Source organism: Nicrophorus vespilloides, unplaced genomic scaffold (genome assembly GCF_001412225.1).
Source record: "Nicrophorus vespilloides isolate i.1.1-1 unplaced genomic scaffold, Nicve_v1.0, whole genome shotgun sequence".
NCBI classification, from domain to species: Eukaryota; Metazoa; Arthropoda; class Insecta; order Coleoptera; family Silphidae; genus Nicrophorus; species Nicrophorus vespilloides.
In genome coordinates, this window is record NW_017098514.1 from 24,534 (window position 1) to 46,881 (window position 22,348).

A 22,348-nucleotide genomic window follows, 5' to 3' on the forward strand; every position below is an offset into this window, starting at 1 on the left:
TTGAACATTTATAGTAGAATAAAAACGAATTATTTCCATCATTTAAACAATATATTATATCAAAAATATAAATAAGTAACAAATAATTATAAATATGGTCTCCAGCCACAAAACAGTTTTGATAAATTTTCAGGATTCTTTGCCTCCTGTATCAGTCTGGCCACTTGCTGCTCAACAGTATAGAATTGACCCCATTCAATTCCAAGCAACTTTTGTCGTAATCTACTTAATGCTCTTTCAGCAGTCAAGTTTACTGGCGCAGTTTCTGCAATGAAAATACATATTTATATAAATGAAGAAGTTATAAATGAATATTTCATACCTAAAGAAGTAATGGCATCATCATTAATTTCCTTCTGACAATTCAATACACGGTACGGCGTAATTTTCCATATGTACAGTGGATCATATAGAAGGACTTCCAAAATAGCTGTTATTGTGTTAACATTATTTCTCAAGACGCTCATAGTTTTCTCGCAAGAACTGAAATTTCAAAGTTTATTTATCGCTTTCAAAAACGAAATTTATATATAAATTACCTAGTATAGCAACCGTCGACTCCTGAAATACCCATGCCATCTACAATATCTCTAGTTAATCTGAAAGGAACAGTTTCCGGAGTTTTCAAGGCTTTGCCTTGCTCAAACGCAATACCTGCAATTAAAAAAAAAATCAATTATTATGTTTACTTTTCCTCACCATTAGATACTTACCAAAATCTATGTGAATAACTTCCGCTGTTTTCTTATCCAACAGTATATTGTTAAGATGTCGATCACCCAATCCCAAGATGTATCCACATATGCTGGTTGTTGCAACACTCTGCGTATAAGCGCGGCGTTTTTCGTACCATTCAGTAGAGTACAGAAAAGTGGTCTCAAAGAATTTATGAAAGACCGGCCTTAATTGCTTACAAATTTTATTATACACGGCCAACTTTCTATCAGACGGCATGTCCTGCACGGATTTCAGTTGATTGTGACACGATTCGGGAGTGATGTCACCGGGATTATACATTTTATGTGCGCCTGGTCTGTTTTTGGTACCTGTTAAATATTCGCCAATCGTCATTGAATCTTCAACCCATTCCAGAACTCCGCTACGCTGCGAAAGTGGTAATATCTGAAATTATGTCCAAATTAGTACAATGCGTTGATAATACATTGATTGCACGGATTTTACTCACTTTGTATGTTCTTATACGCAAATTGAAAGTTTCTTTATTACCAGCCAATAATTCGTTCAGCATTTCAAAAACTTGTTGCATGACAGCATCTTGTCTTAAGTCATCCTTTCCTTTAACAAGTTGTCGTCTAGCTATTCCGTCGGTTCCCGTGCATTTGATGCGTTTCGGTGCGTTTATTCCACCAACTAAATTATATTCCAGATCGTATTTGTAAATACCTAAAAAAAAAAGTACAAAATGTTTAGTACAAAAATGTAAATATGCAACGAAAATAATTTAACTTACCCACGATATTTCCATAATCACAATTGGGTTTAATATCTAAATTGCAGGTAACTAACAATGCATCGTCGTAGTTTCTTATTTTTCTAATTTTAAACGTATTTGGAATTTTAAAGAAATTTTCTGAATGGACGTTTGTACCTTTGGAAAGATCCGTATTGTAATAAGCTAATTGGATCAATGCGAGCGTAGTGTCTTCCAATTGTTCAATTATTCTTTTAATTTTGGATATTTGTTTCAATCTTGTTATCATAATTTGCGCTCCCAATGTTCGAGGTTCGTTCCTTGTAATAAGAGATGTATCCGAGTATTCGGAATCTTTGTCAGAATGTGATACCGAAAGTATTATTGGTATAACGTGATGCGGATGCTCTTTAGCACAATTTTCAACTAAACTATTCACCAGTTGTCCGAACGAATCGTCATCGTTATTTGTAATGTGCGGCACCAATTGAGGCAGCACTGCTAAAAGCTTGTAGCTTGGCACTTTCGGTAAATTCACATTTATTTTTGCCATCAGTTCGACGTTAGACTTGTTATTTAGCCACAGCGAAATCACCCTGTACAACTTAATATTCGACTTATTGCTGAACTTTAAATTTAGCAGATAATATTTAACGGCCAGCTCCAGATAATTATTCTTTTCTTTAAGAGTAATTCCAATTTCGGTTTCATCGATGTTACTCTGTTTCGAATACGTTATAGCAGCCACTCTCTCATCATAATTAGAGCTTCTCGTCTTGCTCTTCACTTCACATTCAGATTTCTTAAATGTTTCCATTTTCTTGATTTTATCTTGAAACAGAGGGCTCTCGATATAATCCATTATCTCTTGATATTTCTCATCCACGAAACAAGCCAGCACATCGTAACTATCACATATTTCGTCCACTATTTCCGAAGAAGAATCTCTTGCGCGATATTTATTCAACAAATCAATAGATTTCAAAAAGTAATTTGATATTATTGATTCAGTTGTTTCCGATTTTGATTCAATTGACCAGTGTCCATATAATTTTAATGATTTCGACACAAATCTACAAAAAAAAGTACAACATGATAACTCTATAATAAATTACTTATTATTACCGTTCATCGCCTCCGGCTTCTTTGAGTAAATCTTTCAGCATGTACATGCCAGTAGGTTTATGAATATTCCATATAATTTGTGCATGTTCCAATGTAATTTTCTGTTTTGATAATTCGTCCATGTACATGTTCTTTTGCAAATTATCGACACACCTTCTTGCCACATTAAAATTGCTCTGCGATCGTGCTAAACCTAAAACAAATAATAATAAATAATATATATCAATTAATAAATACGTACTTGATAATTTTAACTGATAATCAATAAGATCGCTCATTACTTCAGTGTTATCATTTGATACTAATATATTTAGTATGGCGATGCGATGCGACAGAATCCTTTCGACGTACTTAAATTCATTGGGATTAATAGAATCTTTGATGAGCCAATCGATTAAAAAGTGTTTATAGTTATCAGTTGCTACCGCTTTCTTCACATCTTCCAATTCATGCAAGCATTGAAATTCCGTCGTAGATTTGTACAAATGCTTACAACTTTCCAAGCTCTCATGCCTGAACGATTCCAACAAAACGGATCTTGCTCTTTCGACAGATTCACCGAGACTTACTAAATCATTATCATTCAGAGCCTTCAGCGCACTGTAATAGTGACAATCGAAAGTGTTGGTCGGTTCGCGTTCCGACAAACCATCCCAACGCCCCAACCGCCACAGGCATTCGTATTGTACACTTGCGGAATTATTATTCGCGGCCAACTCGTACAAACCACAATTTATTAAAGATGTCTCAAAATCAATGGACTTGTGGAATTGTATGTAATGGGGAAGATCACATGGATCTATCAATTGGCAAGGAAGCAATGCATCTTTATCGCCGATATTACGATACGTCTGAAAAGAGAAAATGTAACTGAAATTATATTTGCGTTAAAGAACCTTACCTCTTTCAGTATAGATTTCAATGCCTTTGAATCGTCTGATGTCTCGCAGATTGTAGCCAACACAGAAGCATTGTTGTTCAACACATTTGCTTTCTTAACAATTTCTCGTTGACACCATAATTCTGCAAACATAGATGCTGAAAAATGCGCCGAACAGAATTGCGCCGCCAATGCCACGTGCAGATGGTTTATTTGCAGTTCGACGTTGGTTTTCAAATTTGAAGCGTTACTTAATGTGTTTCTATGAAGCCTAATAAAATGAACGGTAGTTAGCATACACTTTACAGACGGCTTCTGCATCATAACTAATCCACATTCGTTGTTTTTGCCATTCCAGTGCAAATCCCAATGCTTCTCGAAAAACATTCCAATCGATTCTGATATAATCTTAAAATACTTATTATTCTGCTCTACAATTATATTTACAAGCAAGGGCAGTAGCGACTCGGCAAAGGAAACTTTCAATTTACACAATGGAATCAACGTTTTATACCATTCCGGTTTATTGATACAATTCAGTATTTCTGAAGTCAAACTAACTATCCATTGATTATGATCCAATATACGTTCAGGACACCAAAGATCTTCATTTTTGATTACTTCCAGAAATTTATTGTCAACTTCCATATTAATTTGCTTTGTCTTCGTCGTACATATGAATGGTTTCAAGTATTGAATACTACGAGGAATCAACTTATTTGCAGCACTGTTGCCCTCGTTGCATTTCAAAATTGAGTATAGTGCATCGGAGGTGGCACATACCACGTCGATATTTTGGTCTACAAGAAAATGTATTAACGATGTCATTATGCGAGCGGCAGCAAGATGCGTGGGTTTTGCATTGAGGTCGTCGTGGGGTTCTTCATTTTTCAATACCATCGTTGTTAAATCAGCGGATCCCAATTCACCTATACATTTCGTGGCTTCCAAGCTTTCCGCCGAATCAGTCGAAATGGCAAGATCCATCAATTTGTATACAAGTTTGTGTAAATTACTCGTCGAATTCGAAACACCACGATACAAGTACAACTCGTTGTACAGTATTTTGAGTTCGTCTTTTTTCGTTTTAAGCTTACTCCTTAGATATTTCAAACCCTCTGTGCGACATCCTGCCCGCGTCACCAATTCACCGGCCTTCAAAAAGTATTCAATTTCTTGCCCGAGTGCGCAATTAACTTGATCATATTTCACTTTATGATGCAGCAATCGCAATTCGGAAAATCTATCCTTATCGGGCAATGGATCTAAATATTTCAAACCCTCCTCTAGACGTTTAGCGTTCTCTTGGAAAATAATATTCATTACATTCATTGCATCATCGGATATCTCTGTGGTTTGATCCGCTATAGGTACAAGACTTCCCACGATTACAGGCAAGTACTCTTGAAACGCTGTAACGCAACCAGGCAAAATGTCGTTAATAAACTTTTTTAAATATATTATGGCCAATTTATGAACTTCATTTATGTTGCCATCGATTAGATTCACCAGAGTATAAGTTATATCTCGTATTAAATAGTTGTTCAAGCAGAATCGGCGGTCGATCAATTGAGGATGAATTAGTTGCAGAAAGACTACGTATCTGTAAAAGCTCAAAATTCGCTCTTCTCTGCTCGTCGCTTTGTGTATCTTTTTCGTGAGCTTCAGAAGAATTTGCTGAAGCTTGTCTTTCTTTGTAATCAAAACTTCCATGAAATTTGCCCAATTAATATCTTCTTGCAGTAGTGTTAATATGTTCTGAAAACCTGCAATGTCGACATGTGTGGTATCTGGCAGTGGCAAACAGTAATCCATATTGAATATTATCTTGAAGTCGTCCATATCAAAAACAAATTGGATTGCCGCAATGAAAACATCATCAATTCTATTTTCAATTAATTGTTTTCTATCGTCTTCAGGTAAATATTTTGTTAATCTCCTATTGATAACTTCATTCAATTTGCTATCTTCCAAATTTGACTCGACTAAACTTCTGATTTTTACGAAAGGGTACGCCTCTTTAATGACATTTTGAACGCTGCATCCAATTTTTTCGCAAATATTTTCAAAGTCCGTCTCCTCCTTTTCGTTAAACAGTATTGGCAAAATGGACGACATGTACGTGTTATAGAAATTCGAGTCCGTCAGACATCCCAACAATGTGTATGGGAACTTTTTCAATGAAAACCCCTTCGTTATCCATTGCAACAACAAATAATCCAAACTGTTTTCTAGAAACGCGTAAGAGTTTTCGCAGCCAATTTCCTTCGATATAATTTTAATCATCTTACTAAGTTTATGCAGATCTATGTCTTGAATATGCGATATTTTGAAAAGCTCGAACAATGCAATTTTACGAAACGCGCTGCAATAACATATGATACTTCCCAATGCGTACAAAACTGTTGCAAGTCGATTCGAGAGTCCGTCATCGTCGCCGATTTCGATCACAGTTTCGAACAGTTTTTCATTTACGATGCAAATTTTCTTAAAAAAATCTTTTTGCATTTCAAAGACACCATAATCAAAGAGCCTTTGTTTCTTCAGTATATTTGTGAATGTTTTAATAGCATTCATGCGAACCATTATACTATCATGAAGAAGAAAATCCGCGATCATAAACATTGCCTTCATATCTCCAATCATTCCGTAACAGTCCACGAGTTTCATTATAATATCTATACTATAATTATGTCTGCCATCGTAAAAAGGATCGAGTAATGCATATAAATCTTCATAATCATGAAGCAAAGTATTCTCGAGTACATTATAAACGATTTCCAAAATATCCGATGCAATTCTATGTTCTTGATAACGGTCTTGGCAAATTCTTTTCAGTATTTCCAAAACATCCATAAAGCTAATGTTTTCAGTGCGTTTGGTAAATCTTAAAACTGTTATCATTTGTTCATATTGAATGTCATTGTTGAAATCCAAAGTAGGATTGAGAAGAACTTGTTTCGCTTGAGATCTTAATTCACCACCACCATTAGAAGCGAAAGCAAACTGACAAATCATATTTAATATTTCTAAATTCATCGACTCTTTAGCACTGTTCACTTTAACATCAATAGGATTTTCGACATCCTGTCCTTCTTCTTCTACTGCGAGAAACGAAAATGCTGTAGATATGAAATCTACCGGTACTTTAATTGCATCTTCCAAGTCAACGGAAAATACTTTTTGTAGTAACTGAATAATTTCTTTGTTCAAAAAACGTCCTCTTTCGTTTGCTTTCTTTAATAGCTTCACGGATATATCCCAGACTGTTCCTTCGTTCAGTTTTCTTAGTAATATTATCAAAGACTTCACGCCATCATCAATTTTATAAATTTTAAAATAGTTTACTATATTCAAAAAACATATCATCACGTAGAAAATGTTGTTCACATTCTCAATATCATTGTTTGCAACTTTCTCGCAGAGATTTCCCAGTAAGTCTAGCAATTCCTCGAATGCTTCTCTATTTATAACGTAATCTTTATGAACGGTCGCTGATATCTGCACATCATCACTTCTTAAACTTTGATCGATGTTTCTAAATTCTTCTACATTTAAATCATCTCTTCCATCGGAATGTCTCTGATCCGTTACTTTTAAACCAAGTTCACTTACTTTAGGCCATTGCGTTAGTATCAAATGAACAATAGTTTCAGCATACACTGCGCATTGGAAATGCTCATAAATATCATTTTGCATGACCCAATGTAATAAATCCCGTTCAGAATTGTCCGTCAAGCAATGCTCGCTGCATAACAGATTCAATGTTTTTAAACTGTCTTCCGAAATTTTAACTTTTTTCAACTTGTACATCATAATCAATTGATTATTCCTTGGTGCTTTTTTCAAGACAATCATGCGTCTTATAAAATTATGATTTTCTTCGGTGTTCATAGCTAAACCTAGGACTCTGAAAAGAATGCAAAATATTATCAGTTATAACTTTTAATATTTTACTTACTTTAAGCTAGTATCCCACAAGGAAGTCCATATAACATCAATTTCTTGCTCTCTTAATTGTTCACGTCCAAATACAGATTCCATATCAAGCAATGATGTAAGACAATTAAAGACTAATGTATACTCGTAGGCAAGTTTACATTCAAATATATAATTGGCCAGAAATTTCAAAAGTCTTATGTAAGCTGTAGCACATAAGAGTTTAGGATATTTTTTAATAATTTCATTGCATAAATATATCCTGCAATAATAAAAGTTTTATTTATTTATACAATGTGAAAACAACAATCTGTTAATCTTACCAAGTCCAATTTTTTGAACCTTCAATTTCATCTACTAACTGCATAAAACCGAAATCTGCACATACACGTTTCTGAGTTGCATCAGAAATTGGATCATAAACATGATTTTTCTAAAAAAAAATAAACTTATCTGTTTGTATGTTTATGGTAAAGCATTCAGTTCAAACCTGTTTAAATACTTCCACGGCGAATTTTGCAAAAAGCGGATGAAAATATTTCTTGTTTTCCGCATATTGAAGAAGGAACTTATCGCTAATTTTAAAAACGTTATCTATGAAAGAATACAGAAATTTTAAAATTCTTTTCCATGCTGGCCAAGAATTTGCATAAGCGTAAGTTTCATTCTCCGACGCTCCATTAGGATGATGTATTTTCAATTGTATAATAAATATTTCAAGAAGTAATAACTGAAACAACATAAAGACATAAGTATATTATGAGACGCGAAAAAGATAAAATCCTTACCGTTATATTATTCTGTTTGGCGTAGTTTTCATACAACTGTATTAAATTTCCCAGTATGGTTTCTCCTAATTCACAGCACAACATTCTACAATCATTCATATGCTAAAAAATAATGAATTAATATCTAAACACAATAGACTTTTAACTAAATACATTTTTACAAAATGTTAAAACCATCTCCAGTAAAGATTCTTTCATCCAGCCTTGTGAAGCAATTGTAACAGTTTTGGAAATATTCACAATAATTTCATAATGTTGTTTAAAGCCTGCTCTCTGCAACTTATGTTTACTTCCATGAAACATACATTGTTGAATGCAGATAATAGCTTTTGCAGAATCCTCATTATATGTACGTACATTGTCCAAATCAGTTAACAAATCTGCAGTTAAAAACTTATCTTTAACATACACTTTTATAATTTTATATCCTCACCATTCCATTCCTCTTTGGTAATTGTAATCCAATACATAAATTTTGGGAGAACATGTTCTCTCATAATTAGAAGAAATTCTTTGAGACATAAATCTCTGTATGTTGTCTCATTAATGCATTTCTTCAAACTTTGGTGAATTGATTTAAATTCTATTTGGCCCCCTAAATAAGTCAGTTTATATTATTAACATTCACTATAATAATTTTGCTACATACGTTTTCGATTAGCAACTTTCACAATGGAAACAAGTAAATCTTTTAAACTATTTACCATTACAAAATTACTGTTTGGAGTCTTTACACCATTCAACTTATTACCATCAATACGTTGCAATTCCTAGAAACATATTATATTAAATAAAAGTTCATTGAATTATTACAATTGTTATTATATTAAAAACAAAAATATCTTACTTGAACTAAAGCCTTAAAAACATTTGAATATATATCATTCCAATCTAGATCAACATCTGGATTTTCTAAGTAATCAATAGTTCTTTTATTATTAATTAGATTGAACAAATTCTCTGTACCACTTTTCCTATCATTCAATTTTTTTGAAAATAAATTGCAGAGATTCTCTTTCAAACTCATTTTGTAATGTTGACATTAATCAACAGAAACTATACACGAAATCAACAGTTAAATATAAGTAAAACGACATTAATTTTGATAAATTTATCGCAGAATCACGTAAGACAATATCGATAACTCTTCATGAAAAACGGTTAACACTTGCACACACAAACTTGTCCAACACTAACCTTGGTTTATACAATAACAAAGACTTCTAACCTCAAACAAATGTATTATAATTGTAAAGGTAGTCAATGTAGAGTAAATAGTTTCTTCTGTATTTGCAATTGTTAGAAATTGTCTGAAATATTATGAAAGAAAAATGTTTCGAATCATTATAATTTTGTTAAAAAAATAATAGGTAATACAAATAAGAAATCAATCTAATACACATAATTAAAGATTTTATTATAAATATACTTTTTTTTTTAATATTTATTTCACTAAGATTGAACAAAATTAAAACGCCCCATTGCCATAGTTGTTGATCATTCAAAGTATTCCTAACTCACTGTCACGTTTCTTCAAATCATAAATAAACTGAAAAAAAATATCAGGGCACAATCAGTACAACAGTTCTTTACGTTTCTCGTAGTTAATGATGGGTTAATCTTTGGTTTTTGTTCCCCACTCATTTAACACATACAGCATGGAATGTCAACAGTTCTGTTTGAATCTTTGATGCACTGAATAAGAATCTTAAAAAAAATGATAAATTAACCTAATGGTCGTCATCGTCCGGCAGATCATCGTCAGTCGTGAATTCGGATTCGTGACCATCGTCGGCGACCTGATCTTCTTCTTCGGAATTCTCGAACTCCCATTGCGGATGATCGGTGATTTCAGTTGGAGCTTCTTTAACGTCCAGTTTTATGTCTTTCTGTTGATCGAATCCCAAATAAGAATCAGACCTAAGACACACGGTGAAATAATAAACGCCCTTCCAATTCGGAGCAGTGAACTGAAAATAAAAAAAAAAAGTTTCAAACTGATTTCGCTCCAGGTAATTTTGGTAAGACTCACCCTCAGGTGATACTCCTCCTTATCCACTAAACTTGTAATATGATAAGGTTGTGTTAGAAGTGTCCTAGACTTTCTATCACAAATGTAAGTCCACCAATATTCTTGTTTATCACTGGGGAAATAGGGACAATGCACAACGGAATGAGACATCTTTGATTTCCCTTCTAAAACTCCATCTCTTTTGTGTACTTTCTGTTGGAACTTCTCCCACTCTTGATCATCGTCTTCGACATTGGAATTCTTGACTTCATCATCGGAGGACCTATCATTAGTATCCACTTCGCTGTCAGAATCATCGCTATTTTCAACGTTTTCATTTGCTTTCTCCACTTTAGTTACGGTTGGCGCAGGCGACTCATCTGGCTTCACTTTAACAGAGGAAGTTGCAGCTGGAGCTACTTTGCTTTTCGTTTTTGGAGCTTTCTTATTATATTTTTTTCTATTCTTCTGCCAGGCGGGTTTCTTAGGATCAACCTTAGATTCTTCGTCCGCGTTATCTTCTTCGATTCCGTTCTCCACGCCTTTCTCTCCAACGACAGGTTCAGTTTTGAATAGCGTTTTAAGATCTTTCCTAACTAAAGTTACTGTTACTGTTACAATAGCACCGGCAGTGACTTCTGTTGAATTCTCATCGTCCACAACTTCGCATTTCACTTGGAAATCCACGCAAGGCATACTACCCAATACTTTCATCACGTCCTCGTATTCTTCGTCGGACAAACTCTTCAAGATATTTCTGCGATCTGTTGGTTTCAATTGGGCAAATTGTTGCAGGGTTTTTATCGGCCGCTATATATATATAATAAACGCATAATTTACTAAATGAACTGAATAGAGCTGTGCAGAACTCACCTTTTTGTTTTGAAAATATCTCAAATTGTCCATCGTGATGTGCGGCAATTGCAAGAATATATTCCTGACCTCCCAAATACCTTGAACTACCATGGGGCATATCCGCATGCAATTTTCAATTGTCTCAATACTCGGCAACTTTGGTACTGAAATAACATTGGTTTTACTACTAAATGTTTCTTTTTATATATAATTTACTTACTTCTTCTCGCGTATGCAAGCAATATCAATTGGTTAACAGAATTGACTTGCTCCTGAATTAAATATGGGCATTTATTGATGATGTATCTACGATCTATTTCCAATGTGCTTGGATTTAGCGGTACCCGCATCAAGTGAGCGTGAATGAGCGCCCTGGCTTTAATACTGTAAGGAAAGCACAGAGGCCTTTCTTTATTCTTCTCGCCCAAATTTGGTAATGATTTCGTCAGCTGTGGTACCTCCTCATCGTCAGATGGACGAGTTACGATTTCTGAATTATATTTTTTATCAAATTCAAAACTAGCAGCTAAGATCATTATCACACGTTTCCACATCATATGTGGTGTTTTATGGAAGAAGAAATAATACATTTGTGTTGTGTCCAATAAAACTTTATCCCCTGAAAACCTGATGCTCCTATACCACCAGGTGCCTACGACAATTGGTAAGGCTACCATAAACACTAAGCCATATAAACCAAGAACCCAGATGCTGTTCTTTTTTTCAACAATCCATGATGGTAAAGCTATACCAAAACTCATTGCTCCTGGACCATCTGGATTACCATATTTTTCCCAATTTTTACGTGCCTCGTCATCAGTCAAAGCCTAAATCACAATTAATTATAATTTTTAACATTATTTCTGATAATGTGTGTATTATTTATTACCTGATACGCTTTGGAAAGTCTCATGAACTCTTTCTCGTTACCAGTTTCTTTATCAGGATGCAATATTACTGACTGCTTTCTGTAAGCCTTCTTGATTTCAGCTTGTGATGCTCCAACTGGGACTTTCAAGATCTCATAGGGATCAAAGTTGGACATCTCATAATCAAACTGTGATACCTTATAGGCAATGAGAATTAATATGATCCATCCAAGGATGATTACAAATTTGATGAATAAATTTTTGGGGCCCTTCCATGGAGCAGCTGTTTTCATATGTTCTCTCTTCAGACTGCATTGTTCACATTTGCACTGCCTCTTCACTTTTTCGGGATCTTTAAAATTTTAGAAGTAATTACGTGAATTTGCGCTTGCTTTTGAATTGTAAGACTTACCCTCCTTTTGTTTTCTTGGCCAATAATAGAGAGTGGCTGGTATTAAGGTTAGCGCTAGGAAAGAGAGTAGGAAATAAAAAAATGTCCCGCCGCTTTCGTCGTATTGGAATTTTTGTCCTCCCATTTTTCACGGATCCCTTTTCACATATGTAAGATCAATTAAAAACGCGGACAGGACGTGTACAGCCGATATAAACGTGTCATTCAAAGGACCAACTAAATGCACATAACCTACAAACAGACACTTCAAAACTGTCAATGATGAATGGAATGGGACTTGACGGCACTTTTTACACGTTGATGATATTCAGTCGAATTTCGGTAAAGTTGGCTTTGGTATGTTGTTGGCTAAAATAAACCGTTTCATTTACCGTTTGTTTTGTTAAAGCCGTACTGCTTCCTTAATTGACTTAAGTAGGTCTAAGACCCATATTACTTGAAAACTGTTACAAATATATACGTATCTTTAAAAACAAATAAATAGAATTTATTATTTATATAAAATGTAACAATGTCTTCAAGGTGAAAATATATTTACTAATAATAAAGAATCAATAACAATTTATTATTTATTTACAAACTTTTATTGGAAAGAAGTTATTAAGTAGATACAATTTGTATCATGTTACATATATATTATTAAAAGTATATTGTTTATAATTTAAATTTTGTATCCGTTCTCACAAATAAACTTATAAAATGTTTGTTTTTTTTATAAAAATCTATATGTTGTAATAGTTGATAAATTAGATAACTATTTATATCTAAATTCGGTCTTCTTCTTCTTCTTCTTTCAATAATGAGCTTCCTTCTGGAAACCCCTTCCCATTTGGCAAGGTCCTGTCGACCCGTTTGCCAGTCGCTTATCGGTGGGATCCTTTACTATCTACAATAATTAACCAATAATTAGCGTGGTATCAGGTCGAAACCTCTGCAAAACCAGTAGATCGAGGGAAATTCGGTCTTGATTTATTATAAAATATTATTGATTAGAATAATGGTTTGGCAACGCTGTATGCTCATGACATACCAGACATTTTATGATGCGCTCCATCCTCAATTTTCAGTTCGCTCTGAAGTTGATGTCTTTCGTGTAATTCGATCTAACCTATAAGAAAAGTATTCGTCACGTTTTCTGAATGGTTTATTAGATAAAAGTTCGTGGAATCTAATCGAAAATGTCTTGGTTATTTGGATATGGTCGAGGAAATCAGCAGCCACAGCAGCCTGATCTGTCCCAATTCGGGATCCCATCGCAGCAGGGCGGCGGTGCCGGGGGTGCTGGAGACCCAAATGACCCCAACTTGAGCAAAGCTGAGAAGAAAGTTATGGAAGCGTACAGGTTTGATTCATCGGCTTTGGAAAGAGCTGCTCAGGCAGCCAAGGAATTGGAGAAATCAAGTACGTTTTGAGGTTAATGCAGGGTGTTGCATAATCCTAACCTTGAATTGTTATTCTAGAAAATGCAAAGGAAGCTTTGGAATTGTCAAAGCTGCAAGAGGTTACAAGGCAACACGAGTACCAGTCCAAGATCAAAGAATATGAAGCGCATATTGCACAAATGCAAGTTGAACAAAAGAAAACTGAGGGAGAAGAGAAGAGAAAGTATCTTCAAGAAGAAACCAGGCAACATCAAAGTCGAGCTCAGTACCAAGATCAACTGTCTAGGAAAAGATATGAAGATCAGTTGGCTCAACAACAAAGACAGAATGAGGATAATCTGAAAAAGCAAGAGGAATCGGTTGCTAAACAGGAGGCCATGCGTAAAGCCACTATTGAACATGAAATGGATTTGAGACATAAAAATGAAATGAAGAGGGTGGAAGCTGAATTGAAAGCCAAGGCTAAAGTAGATAGGGAGAATAGAGATTTGACTTTGGAGCAAATCCGTTTAAAAGCATCTGAGCATAGGATCACAATTATGGAAGGAATCAAGTAAATATAATCCTAAACATCTTGTTTATATCAATTAATTCAATATTATTTAGGACTGCAGGCACAGTTATTGGTCAAGGTGCTCAAGCAATGTTGACAGACTGGAATAAGGTTGCCACAGCAGCTGCAGGTTTTTCTCTATTAGCTTTAGGTGTTTACACAGCGAAAGGTGCAACTGGCGTCAGTGCCCGTTACATTGAGGCGAGGTTGGGAAAACCATCTTTAGTACGCGAGACCTCAAGGTTCTCATTCTTGGAAGCTTTGAAACATCCTTTTGATACGTTGAAGCAAATGCGTGCAAAACAATCTGATGCTCTGTCTGGTATCATATTGGCTCCTCAATTGGAGGAAAGACTGAGGGATATTGCAATTGCCACTAAAAATACAAAACATAACAAAGGCTTATACAGGAACATACTTATGCATGGTCCACCTGGAACAGGTAAGACCATGTTTGCCAAAAAGCTAGCCAAACATTCCAATATGGATTATGCGATATTGACTGGAGGTGACATTGCTCCTATGGGAAGGGACGGTGTTACTGCTGTGCACAAAGTGTTTGACTGGGCCAACAGCACCCACAAAGGTTTGATCCTTTTCATTGACGAAGCTGACGCTTTCCTGAGGAAACGTTCATCAGAGAATATATCTGAAGATCTTAGGGCGACTTTGAACGCCTTCCTGTATCGTACCGGCGAACAAAGCGGTAAATTCATGATGGTTTTGGCTTCCAACACTCCCGAACAATTCGATTGGGCTGTCAACGATCGTTTGGATGAAATGGTCGAATTTGATATACCTGCAATTGCAGAGAGGGAACGTTTAATTCGTTTGTACTTTGATAAATTTGTTCTCCAACCTGCCTCCGAGGGAATCCGTAGACTTAAAGTGGATAACTTCGATTACAGCGCATTGTGTAGCAAGATGGCCAAGATTACGGATGGTATGTCTGGAAGAGAGATCGCTAAGTTGGGTGTTGCATGGCAAGCAGCGGCCTATGCGTCCGATACTGGAATCTTAACAGAAAAAATGGTACTTGACAGGTGTTATGATGCTATTAAACAGCACAAACAGAAGGTATGTTTTGCTAAAATCGGTAAATATTACAGTTACATTACTACAAAATCGTATTTTATAGGTTGAATGGCAGTCTGAGCAAGAGCGCAGGGAGGCTAAGAGCATATACCATTCTGAAAAGGAAGACTCTTATATTCCGATACTGGAAGGCGACGGTAAAGCAAAATAAATTATGTGTTCAGAATAGTAGATTAGTTGGATTTGGTCCGATACACTTTATGTCCTGGCTAGCGAAATATTTCTCATCGTTGCGTGCTGGCTACGATTTTAAGTTTAACTGATCAGATACACTTTTAAATGAGGTTTAGTCTAGTTTTCATATTTTGTTCCTAATAGAAACTGTACATTTTTTCTTTACACAATATGAAGATGCATTTCATACTTGATAAATCTTTTGCGACATTTATTTGTTATTGTTTCAAAATGTCGCATCAGTGAATCCATCTATTATTTTTTATATATATATAATTTATTACACGATAATCTTTGTATATTTTTTTATTGAACCATGTAAATTACATGTTATATAATATTAAAGTGAAAACATATTGACGAATGCAAATTACGAGAATTTATATTAAAGTCTCTGCATTTCATTAATACATTGTAAAAAAAAATATAAAAAAATCAGGAAATATATGAAATATTTTAGGTAATAAAAAAAAACATTGTTTATTATAACTTTTACTTTTCCTTCTACTAATGTTACCTCAAAGTTGCAAAATATGTACTAAACCATATTGTTGTCTGTCCATGCAGTTAGTTAATTTATTGTCGTGTGTATGTTATGATATTTCGGTATTAAATTGTAGAATAACAAAGACATATAAAATATTTAAATTATTTACTCAAGATTACCAAAGTACATAATCTCCACCAAATCGTCAAACCAAATAGGATAATTGTAGGTTGTATAGTTGAAATGTTGCCGGCGGTTCTCGTAATCTAACCGAGCTTGAATAAGGTGGTAAATGTTGCTGGCCACATTTTCCCGGTTCCTCTGTATTATTTTCCTGTTCCTAGAGTCCATCACTATGGAGATGGTACGCTGATAAGGATTCAGGTCTTCCACGTAGAACAAATTCTTCGGTGGTACGACTTCCGGGTCGATGAAGATTCGCTGTCCCGTGTATATGTTCAGGTACGGGGTTTCCGTTGTTGTTATTTCTTTATATGGCCTGTACTTGTAAGACTTGTTTTTCATTGTTTTTGTGTTTTGTTCTAAAAGGTGTAAAATCAAGTGTATATGATTTGATTTCGAAGATATATTTTGTATATGTATGACTATTTGTCTATTCTGACACAAAGTGTCGTCTTTTTTTCGTATAAGTAAACTGTGATCTTTTCATTAGTGGTATAATATAATATATATATTTATTTATATTTTTGTTCAAGCTTTCAATTATAAATAGTAATCAACAGTGGTAAGTGTAAAAATAGTAAATAGTGAAAGAAGCATTCAGATATACGCATATTAAAGGCAAATCATTGAATCTCGTTTATTTCTTTTTCTTCAAAGCTTCGAATCTTTTTGTTAAATCGTCGAAATCTATATCTGTACTAGTGCTGGGATTATCCAATGGCACAGACGGTAACTCCGGTAATTCCGGATACGAGTTAGTACTCGGCATTTTAGATCTAGGCTGCGGCGTCGGTTTATTAATGTTGTTCTGGAAAGAAAATATTTGAAATTTACAAGTGCTATAACATTGGGCACGGTCACCAACCTCGAGATTATCATCAGGAGAAAGCATATCAGATGGCAAATTCTATAAACAAGAATTTATCACATACAAATGTCATACAAAATTTCAAGCTGGTACTTACGAAATCAGTATTGGATTCTTTATCTGGTGCATGTCGAATATTGTAAGAGAACGGTGCCCCAAATGGAATATTTTGAGGTGGTGGAGCAGATGCATTATCTTCCATTGATGGCTAAAATAAATAAATATAGATTACTAATTATCAATGTACAATGTACTGAAATAGCATTACTGGATAGTTAAAAGGAATAGAAGGAGGAAGTGTTGGTGCCTGTGGGTAACCAATAAATCCAATTGGCATTACTCCTCCACCACCACCACCTAAATTATTTCTATCATTGCCCAAATCAATCAAGAAGGAATCATTTTCTTCATGCATAATCTGTGGATCTGGCTCATATTCAACATTGAAGCAGCTCGCTATCTCAATCAAATATTTCTCAACCAATTTCTTTGGTGGGCTCTGTATGGACAATTTATGCTTTAATTTTATGCTCACTGATTCAGAGTCGTTTCTGCACGAATCAGCATACGGCTTGCCATATTTTGCAGTCAACAGATCAGAAATAATTTTTAATTCCTGGATGTCGGCCTGTAATCTAGGTGCAACCCAAATTAAGCTAGCAATAGCCTCAGATAGACCTTCATCTAGTTCTTTCATTTGAGTGATCAAGCCAAATCTTGCCAATAACAAATCACAATACATCTCCACTATTTCCATTGCTTCTACCAAATAATCTTCTCTAAAAGTTTAATATTAATTATCATATTATGTTTATATGATAAACAATTTACCTTATAATGTGTTCTACTCTGATCTTAGCCCTCTCAGCCTTTCCACCTACAATGAAATCGGAAATTTCCTTCCTTGACTTCTGTGCTAATTCAGCTTTCTTCTTCTCCAATAGTTTTAGTCTATTAATTGCTAAACGCAAATGTGTTTTAAGTTTTGTATAATTTGGGCTACTGGAAAACATTTTTATGCACTTGGAATCACTTGAAATACATGCAAATAATTATAAAATATTGTTAAAACTGGTAAAGAACTATGTTGTTATGAGTCAGATCAAAATTAATTATTAAATCAAGGTTGTATTTGTCATATGTTCAATATGTTGTCATACTTCTACAAAGCTAAATATATTTATAAACTGCCAACCTAAATATTTATAATTTATTTTGTGTAATCTATTCTTTATAAAAAATGATGGAAATATGGTTTTCATATAATTATATTCATCTGCAAAGAGGAAAATAAAAGAGTAGTTAAGAAACAAATGTTTTTATTTTAAACTTACCGCCCATTCATGTTTCCTACTTTATCGACCAACTGTGATTGTCACTCCTGTTACTGTTTACCGACATTTGAAAAAGTTCGTTAGTGAAGCATTCAAGCATTCAAGTAAAGTTTTGCAACGATGAATTTTGGCGGAAAGTTTACGCCGAAAACGCCGAGACGTGAGAAGACGAATTTATCGTCGAGTTCTGATTCAGAAAAAGTGAAAGATCCAGTAAGCGTTTTCTGTCGCCTGCGAAATTTAAGAGATGAAAATGAAGCATCTTGCATCAAGTTGATGTCCCCAACGGTCCTCTCGTTAATCTGCCCAAGTGAGTCCAGAGTTCTCAGGAAAGATACACATTATGCATTCAAACATATATTCACCTCTTACGCTTCACAAAAAGAAGTATTCGATCATATTGCTTATCCGTTGTTGGAGGATCTTCTGAGAGGTAAAAATGGTTTACTGTTTACATATGGAGTTACTGGATCAGGAAAAACGTACACATTAACTGGAGACCCTTACAATCCTGGTATTATGCCCAGGTGCATTGATACGTTGTTCAATTCGATTGCAGAGCATCAGGCACAAAAGTATATAATTAAATCCGATAAAATGAATGGATTTGAGGTGCAGAGTGAAGCAGATGCAAGAGATGATTGTTTACATGAAAACAGATCTACAAAATCGTTGAGGAAGAAAGGTAGTGGTGATAAAGTTCTTTATACAAATGATGGCACCAGCATTTTGGGTATAAACGAAAGAAACTTATACTCAGTATTTATTTCTTATATAGAAATTTACAATAATACTGTATATGATTTGTTGGATGAAAGTGGAGGTAAAGTCTTACAAAGCAAGATACTGCGGGAAGATTCACAGAAGAATATGTATGTAAATGGTGTTGTGGAGCAAGAAGTGAAATGTGCTGCCGAGGCATTTGAATTATTCAATGCTGGCCAGAAAAGAAAACGTATGGGTCACACATTGTTGAACGCCGAATCTAGTAGAAGTCATTCGATTTTCAATATAAGAGTTGTGCAATTGGAACAATATGTATTGAATAGTAACGGAGAAAGAGTTATTCCTGCTCAAAATCTTTTAAAAGTTGGCCAGTTGAGTTTAGTTGATTTAGCTGGATCAGAGAGAAGCAACAGAACTCAAAACACTGGCATGAGATTAAAAGAGGCAAGTTCCATCAATAATTCGTTGATGTCTTTAAGGAACTGTATGGAGATTCTAAGAGAAAATCAAATTAATAATGGAAGTAGATTAGTTCCATACAGGGAAAGTCGTTTGACACATATATTCAAGAATTATTTTGAGGGTGAAGGCAGAGTGGAAATGATTGTTTGTGCCAGTCCATCTGTTCTAGATTATGAAGAGAATTTGCAAGTTATGAAATTTGCAGATATTGCCAGTGACGTGAAAGTTGTTAGACCCGAATCACGATTTACACCTTACAAGACCAAAGCATCCAAATCGAAGCCTACCGTCGAAACTCCAATTACTAAAATCAAGGCAACAGCGCCTTTAGTTTTTGGACCAAAAATACCATTGCTGAAATTAAATTTTGAAAATATTGATGATTCTATTGGCGGTATTAGGAATTTGGTTAAGATAATACAGACGAGGAAGCAAAAAAGTCTGCTTTTGAATAGAGAAATTAACGCAAAAGATAGAGCGTTCAGAAAGAGACTGGCCGAAATGAATTCCGAGTACACGTTGAAGATTAGCGAATTGAAGAGTGCTCAGCAACAGTATAAGAAGGAAAAGAAAAAGAGCCAGAATCTGGAAGTTAAGGTGCTCGAATTAGAGAAAATGAACGATTCTTTGGATTCCAAGAACGTCCAGCTCGTAGATAGCATCAGGAACTTGAGATGCAACTTGGACGAGAAAGATTTGAAACTTAATCAGAATCTGATGGAAAGGGAAAAGCAAAAACAGAAGATGGCATTGAAGCAGGAGAAAATGAATCAGGAATTGGACGACAAACTGAGGAGACAACGAGATCATTTGAATGCGGCAATGAGGGCAAAAGAAGATAAGCTGAAGCGGGTTCGCGATTTACTGGACGAAGAACACGCAGTAGTGGTCGCTGCAACTCCAACGAAATCGGTGGTTTCTGAAGTTTCCAATAATAAGCCACCAGTTCCTCATCGCAGCAGACATGTGGCTGTTGCAAATAGAAGGCGATCGAAATCTGTTGGTGAGGTTTGGCTGGAGCACAACTCTGTGAAACCAGTACCTTTGGGTACAGTTATGCAGCCAAGTATGAACAAGAGGAAGTCCGTTTCAAAACTGAGTAAAGCAAGTGACATTACGCATCCTAAGCAATCCAAGTACTGTTTAATTGCGCAAGAGGCAGACACCGACGGTGAAGTCGAAACGAAGGTGTACAAGGCTGATATTCTACCTACGTGTGGCGGTGGAGCCCAAGTGATATTCAATGACGTCGAAAGATTGAGACAGGAGAGTCCGGTTGGGACACCGCAAAAATACACTTAACTAAATATTGATATCTTTATGAATAAGAGTATTTTTTTTATATTTTTTACATATTGAAATGATTGGAAATAAATATTTATTTTAATATTTAACAAATGTACTTGCTTTTTGTTATAAAACGAGTTTAATGTTGATTTCGTTTTTGTTCTTTTAAACATTTAACTCGAATTAATATTTACTTAATATTTGTACTTTTTTTAAAACTTTAGTTATCTTTAATAAATAAAACTATATATTGAACTATTCTGTTTTATATTATATACAGTGGAACCTCGCTTAACGAACATTAAAAAAAAATGATGTTAAAGGCGCTGGGACTTCTCATAGTTATTCGTTATGCGAAACGTCGCTCGTTAAGCGAGTAATTTTTCTTACAATTCATTTGGTTGTTAAGCGAAATGCTGTTTTTCAAGGTGCTAATACTAATTAGTAACTTGAGCCATCTTAAGAACTTTTATAATAATCTCTTCCGGCCCTATTCCTACCCCTTTCGGTTTTAACAGCCACCACAAATTTTTGTTAGTGTTTTGGGAATCGAACCAACGTCGTACCAGATTTTCGTGATACAGGCGACCATAGCCATATCTTAAGAACTTTGTTCTTGTAAAAATTGAGTGTAACTCGTATAATAATATTGTATACACAATGGTGTAAAGTTTTATCTAATTGGGAAGCTAAAATTCGAAAGTTAGAAAGTAAATAAACATTTATAATCCAAGAATATATATATTTTAAACGTCTTGTATATTATTTTTGTTTATACATATATACAAACACGTATACGTTTTGTACTTCAAATTAAAAAAAAATGAAGTCCTTAAAGACAAAATGGGTGCGATTCGATTTTGTCTTTAAGCACACATGGATATACAAAAAAGCTGTTGAAAAAAAAATAAATAAATGTTAGAAAATCTCAAAATTTATTTTTAATTAAAAATTCAATCAGATACTGACTGTTATAAATATATAATTATTTAATTATGAATAAACTATGAAATAAAACTAAAAAATGAATATATCGAAACAAAAGTGATTCGGATTATATTTCTTCAGATAAAGATGAAGCGGATCAAAACAAATGTGATACGGCGGCGGCAGTCCAATAGAATTTCAATTATTTCATCGTGTAAATTTGATGTATTAAAAAAAAACAATATGAATGTGACTTAAAGTAAGTACCATTAAATATAATTATAATAAAAAATACAGGACCTATAAATTATTCAACAAAGCACAAATAAAAGTTAGAATTAAGTTACAAAAGAAAAAAAACAGAAAAGAAAACACAACGCTACTAAATAATACATATAATTATAAGTCCATCATGTCGTGCACTTACATTATTGACTAGAGTCAAATAGTCAAAAACAATATACATATAAAAACAAAATTAGAAATAACAAGAAACATTTTTTTTTTACAAAAAAAAATGTGATATTATGTATACTAAAACATAAAGTTATTGCTAAAA

General features: G+C 34.4%; 5 protein-coding genes across 6 annotated transcripts; 2 read left to right on the plus strand and 3 right to left on the minus strand.

Annotated features, from left to right (window-relative positions):
* Window positions 1-86: 86 nt before the first annotated feature.
* LOC108562636 (serine-protein kinase ATM) lies at window positions 87-9,325 on the minus strand. The gene is made up of 17 exons (XM_017921044.1): window positions 9,012-9,325; window positions 8,814-8,934; window positions 8,598-8,759; window positions 8,318-8,544; window positions 8,165-8,266; window positions 7,867-8,106; window positions 7,700-7,809; window positions 7,399-7,638; window positions 3,459-7,347; window positions 2,799-3,408; window positions 2,558-2,750; window positions 1,472-2,505; window positions 1,187-1,404; window positions 714-1,122; window positions 540-654; window positions 323-483; window positions 87-265 (listed from the first exon to the last, which is right to left on the minus strand). The coding sequence occupies exons 1-17, from the start codon at window positions 9,189-9,191 to the stop codon at window positions 87-89; spliced, it is 8,190 nt and encodes a 2,729-aa protein (XP_017776533.1). The 5' UTR covers window positions 9,192-9,325.
* Window positions 9,326-9,607: 282 nt separating this feature from the next.
* On the minus strand, window positions 9,608-12,747 carry LOC108562635 (translocation protein SEC63 homolog). Of its 2 annotated transcripts, XM_017921043.1 has the most exons (7): window positions 12,312-12,747; window positions 11,920-12,251; window positions 11,251-11,857; window positions 11,049-11,194; window positions 10,197-10,985; window positions 9,895-10,134; window positions 9,608-9,713 (listed from the first exon to the last, which is right to left on the minus strand). In XM_017921043.1, the coding sequence occupies exons 1-6, from the start codon at window positions 12,433-12,435 to the stop codon at window positions 9,895-9,897; spliced, it is 2,238 nt and encodes a 745-aa protein (XP_017776532.1). In that variant the 5' UTR covers window positions 12,436-12,747; the 3' UTR covers window positions 9,608-9,713. The 2 variants fall into 2 exon arrangements, with proteins under 2 accessions (XP_017776532.1, XP_017776531.1); XM_017921042.1 differs by lacking the exon at window positions 9,608-9,713 and having other exon boundaries at window positions 9,738-10,134.
* A 590-nt stretch (window positions 12,748-13,337) lies between these two features.
* Window positions 13,338-15,949, plus strand: LOC108562633 (ATPase family AAA domain-containing protein 3). The gene is made up of 4 exons (XM_017921040.1): window positions 13,338-13,712; window positions 13,772-14,246; window positions 14,300-15,323; window positions 15,385-15,949. Exons 1-4 carry the CDS (start codon window positions 13,490-13,492, stop codon window positions 15,490-15,492), a joined length of 1,830 nt encoding a protein of 609 aa, XP_017776529.1. The 5' UTR covers window positions 13,338-13,489; the 3' UTR covers window positions 15,493-15,949.
* Window positions 15,950-16,152: 203 nt separating this feature from the next.
* On the minus strand, window positions 16,153-18,166 carry LOC108562634 (IST1 homolog). Its single transcript, XM_017921041.1, has 5 exons — window positions 17,885-18,166; window positions 17,322-17,832; window positions 17,151-17,261; window positions 17,051-17,092; window positions 16,153-16,993 (listed from the first exon to the last, which is right to left on the minus strand). Exons 1-5 carry the CDS (start codon window positions 18,064-18,066, stop codon window positions 16,823-16,825), a joined length of 1,017 nt encoding a protein of 338 aa, XP_017776530.1. The 5' UTR covers window positions 18,067-18,166; the 3' UTR covers window positions 16,153-16,822.
* A 317-nt stretch (window positions 18,167-18,483) lies between these two features.
* On the plus strand, window positions 18,484-20,877 carry LOC108562624 (kinesin-like protein KIF23). The gene has a single exon (XM_017921029.1). The coding sequence runs from the start codon at window positions 18,508-18,510 to the stop codon at window positions 20,875-20,877; it is 2,370 nt and encodes a 789-aa protein (XP_017776518.1). The 5' UTR covers window positions 18,484-18,507.
* The last annotated feature ends 1,471 nt before the right edge of the window (window positions 20,878-22,348 follow it).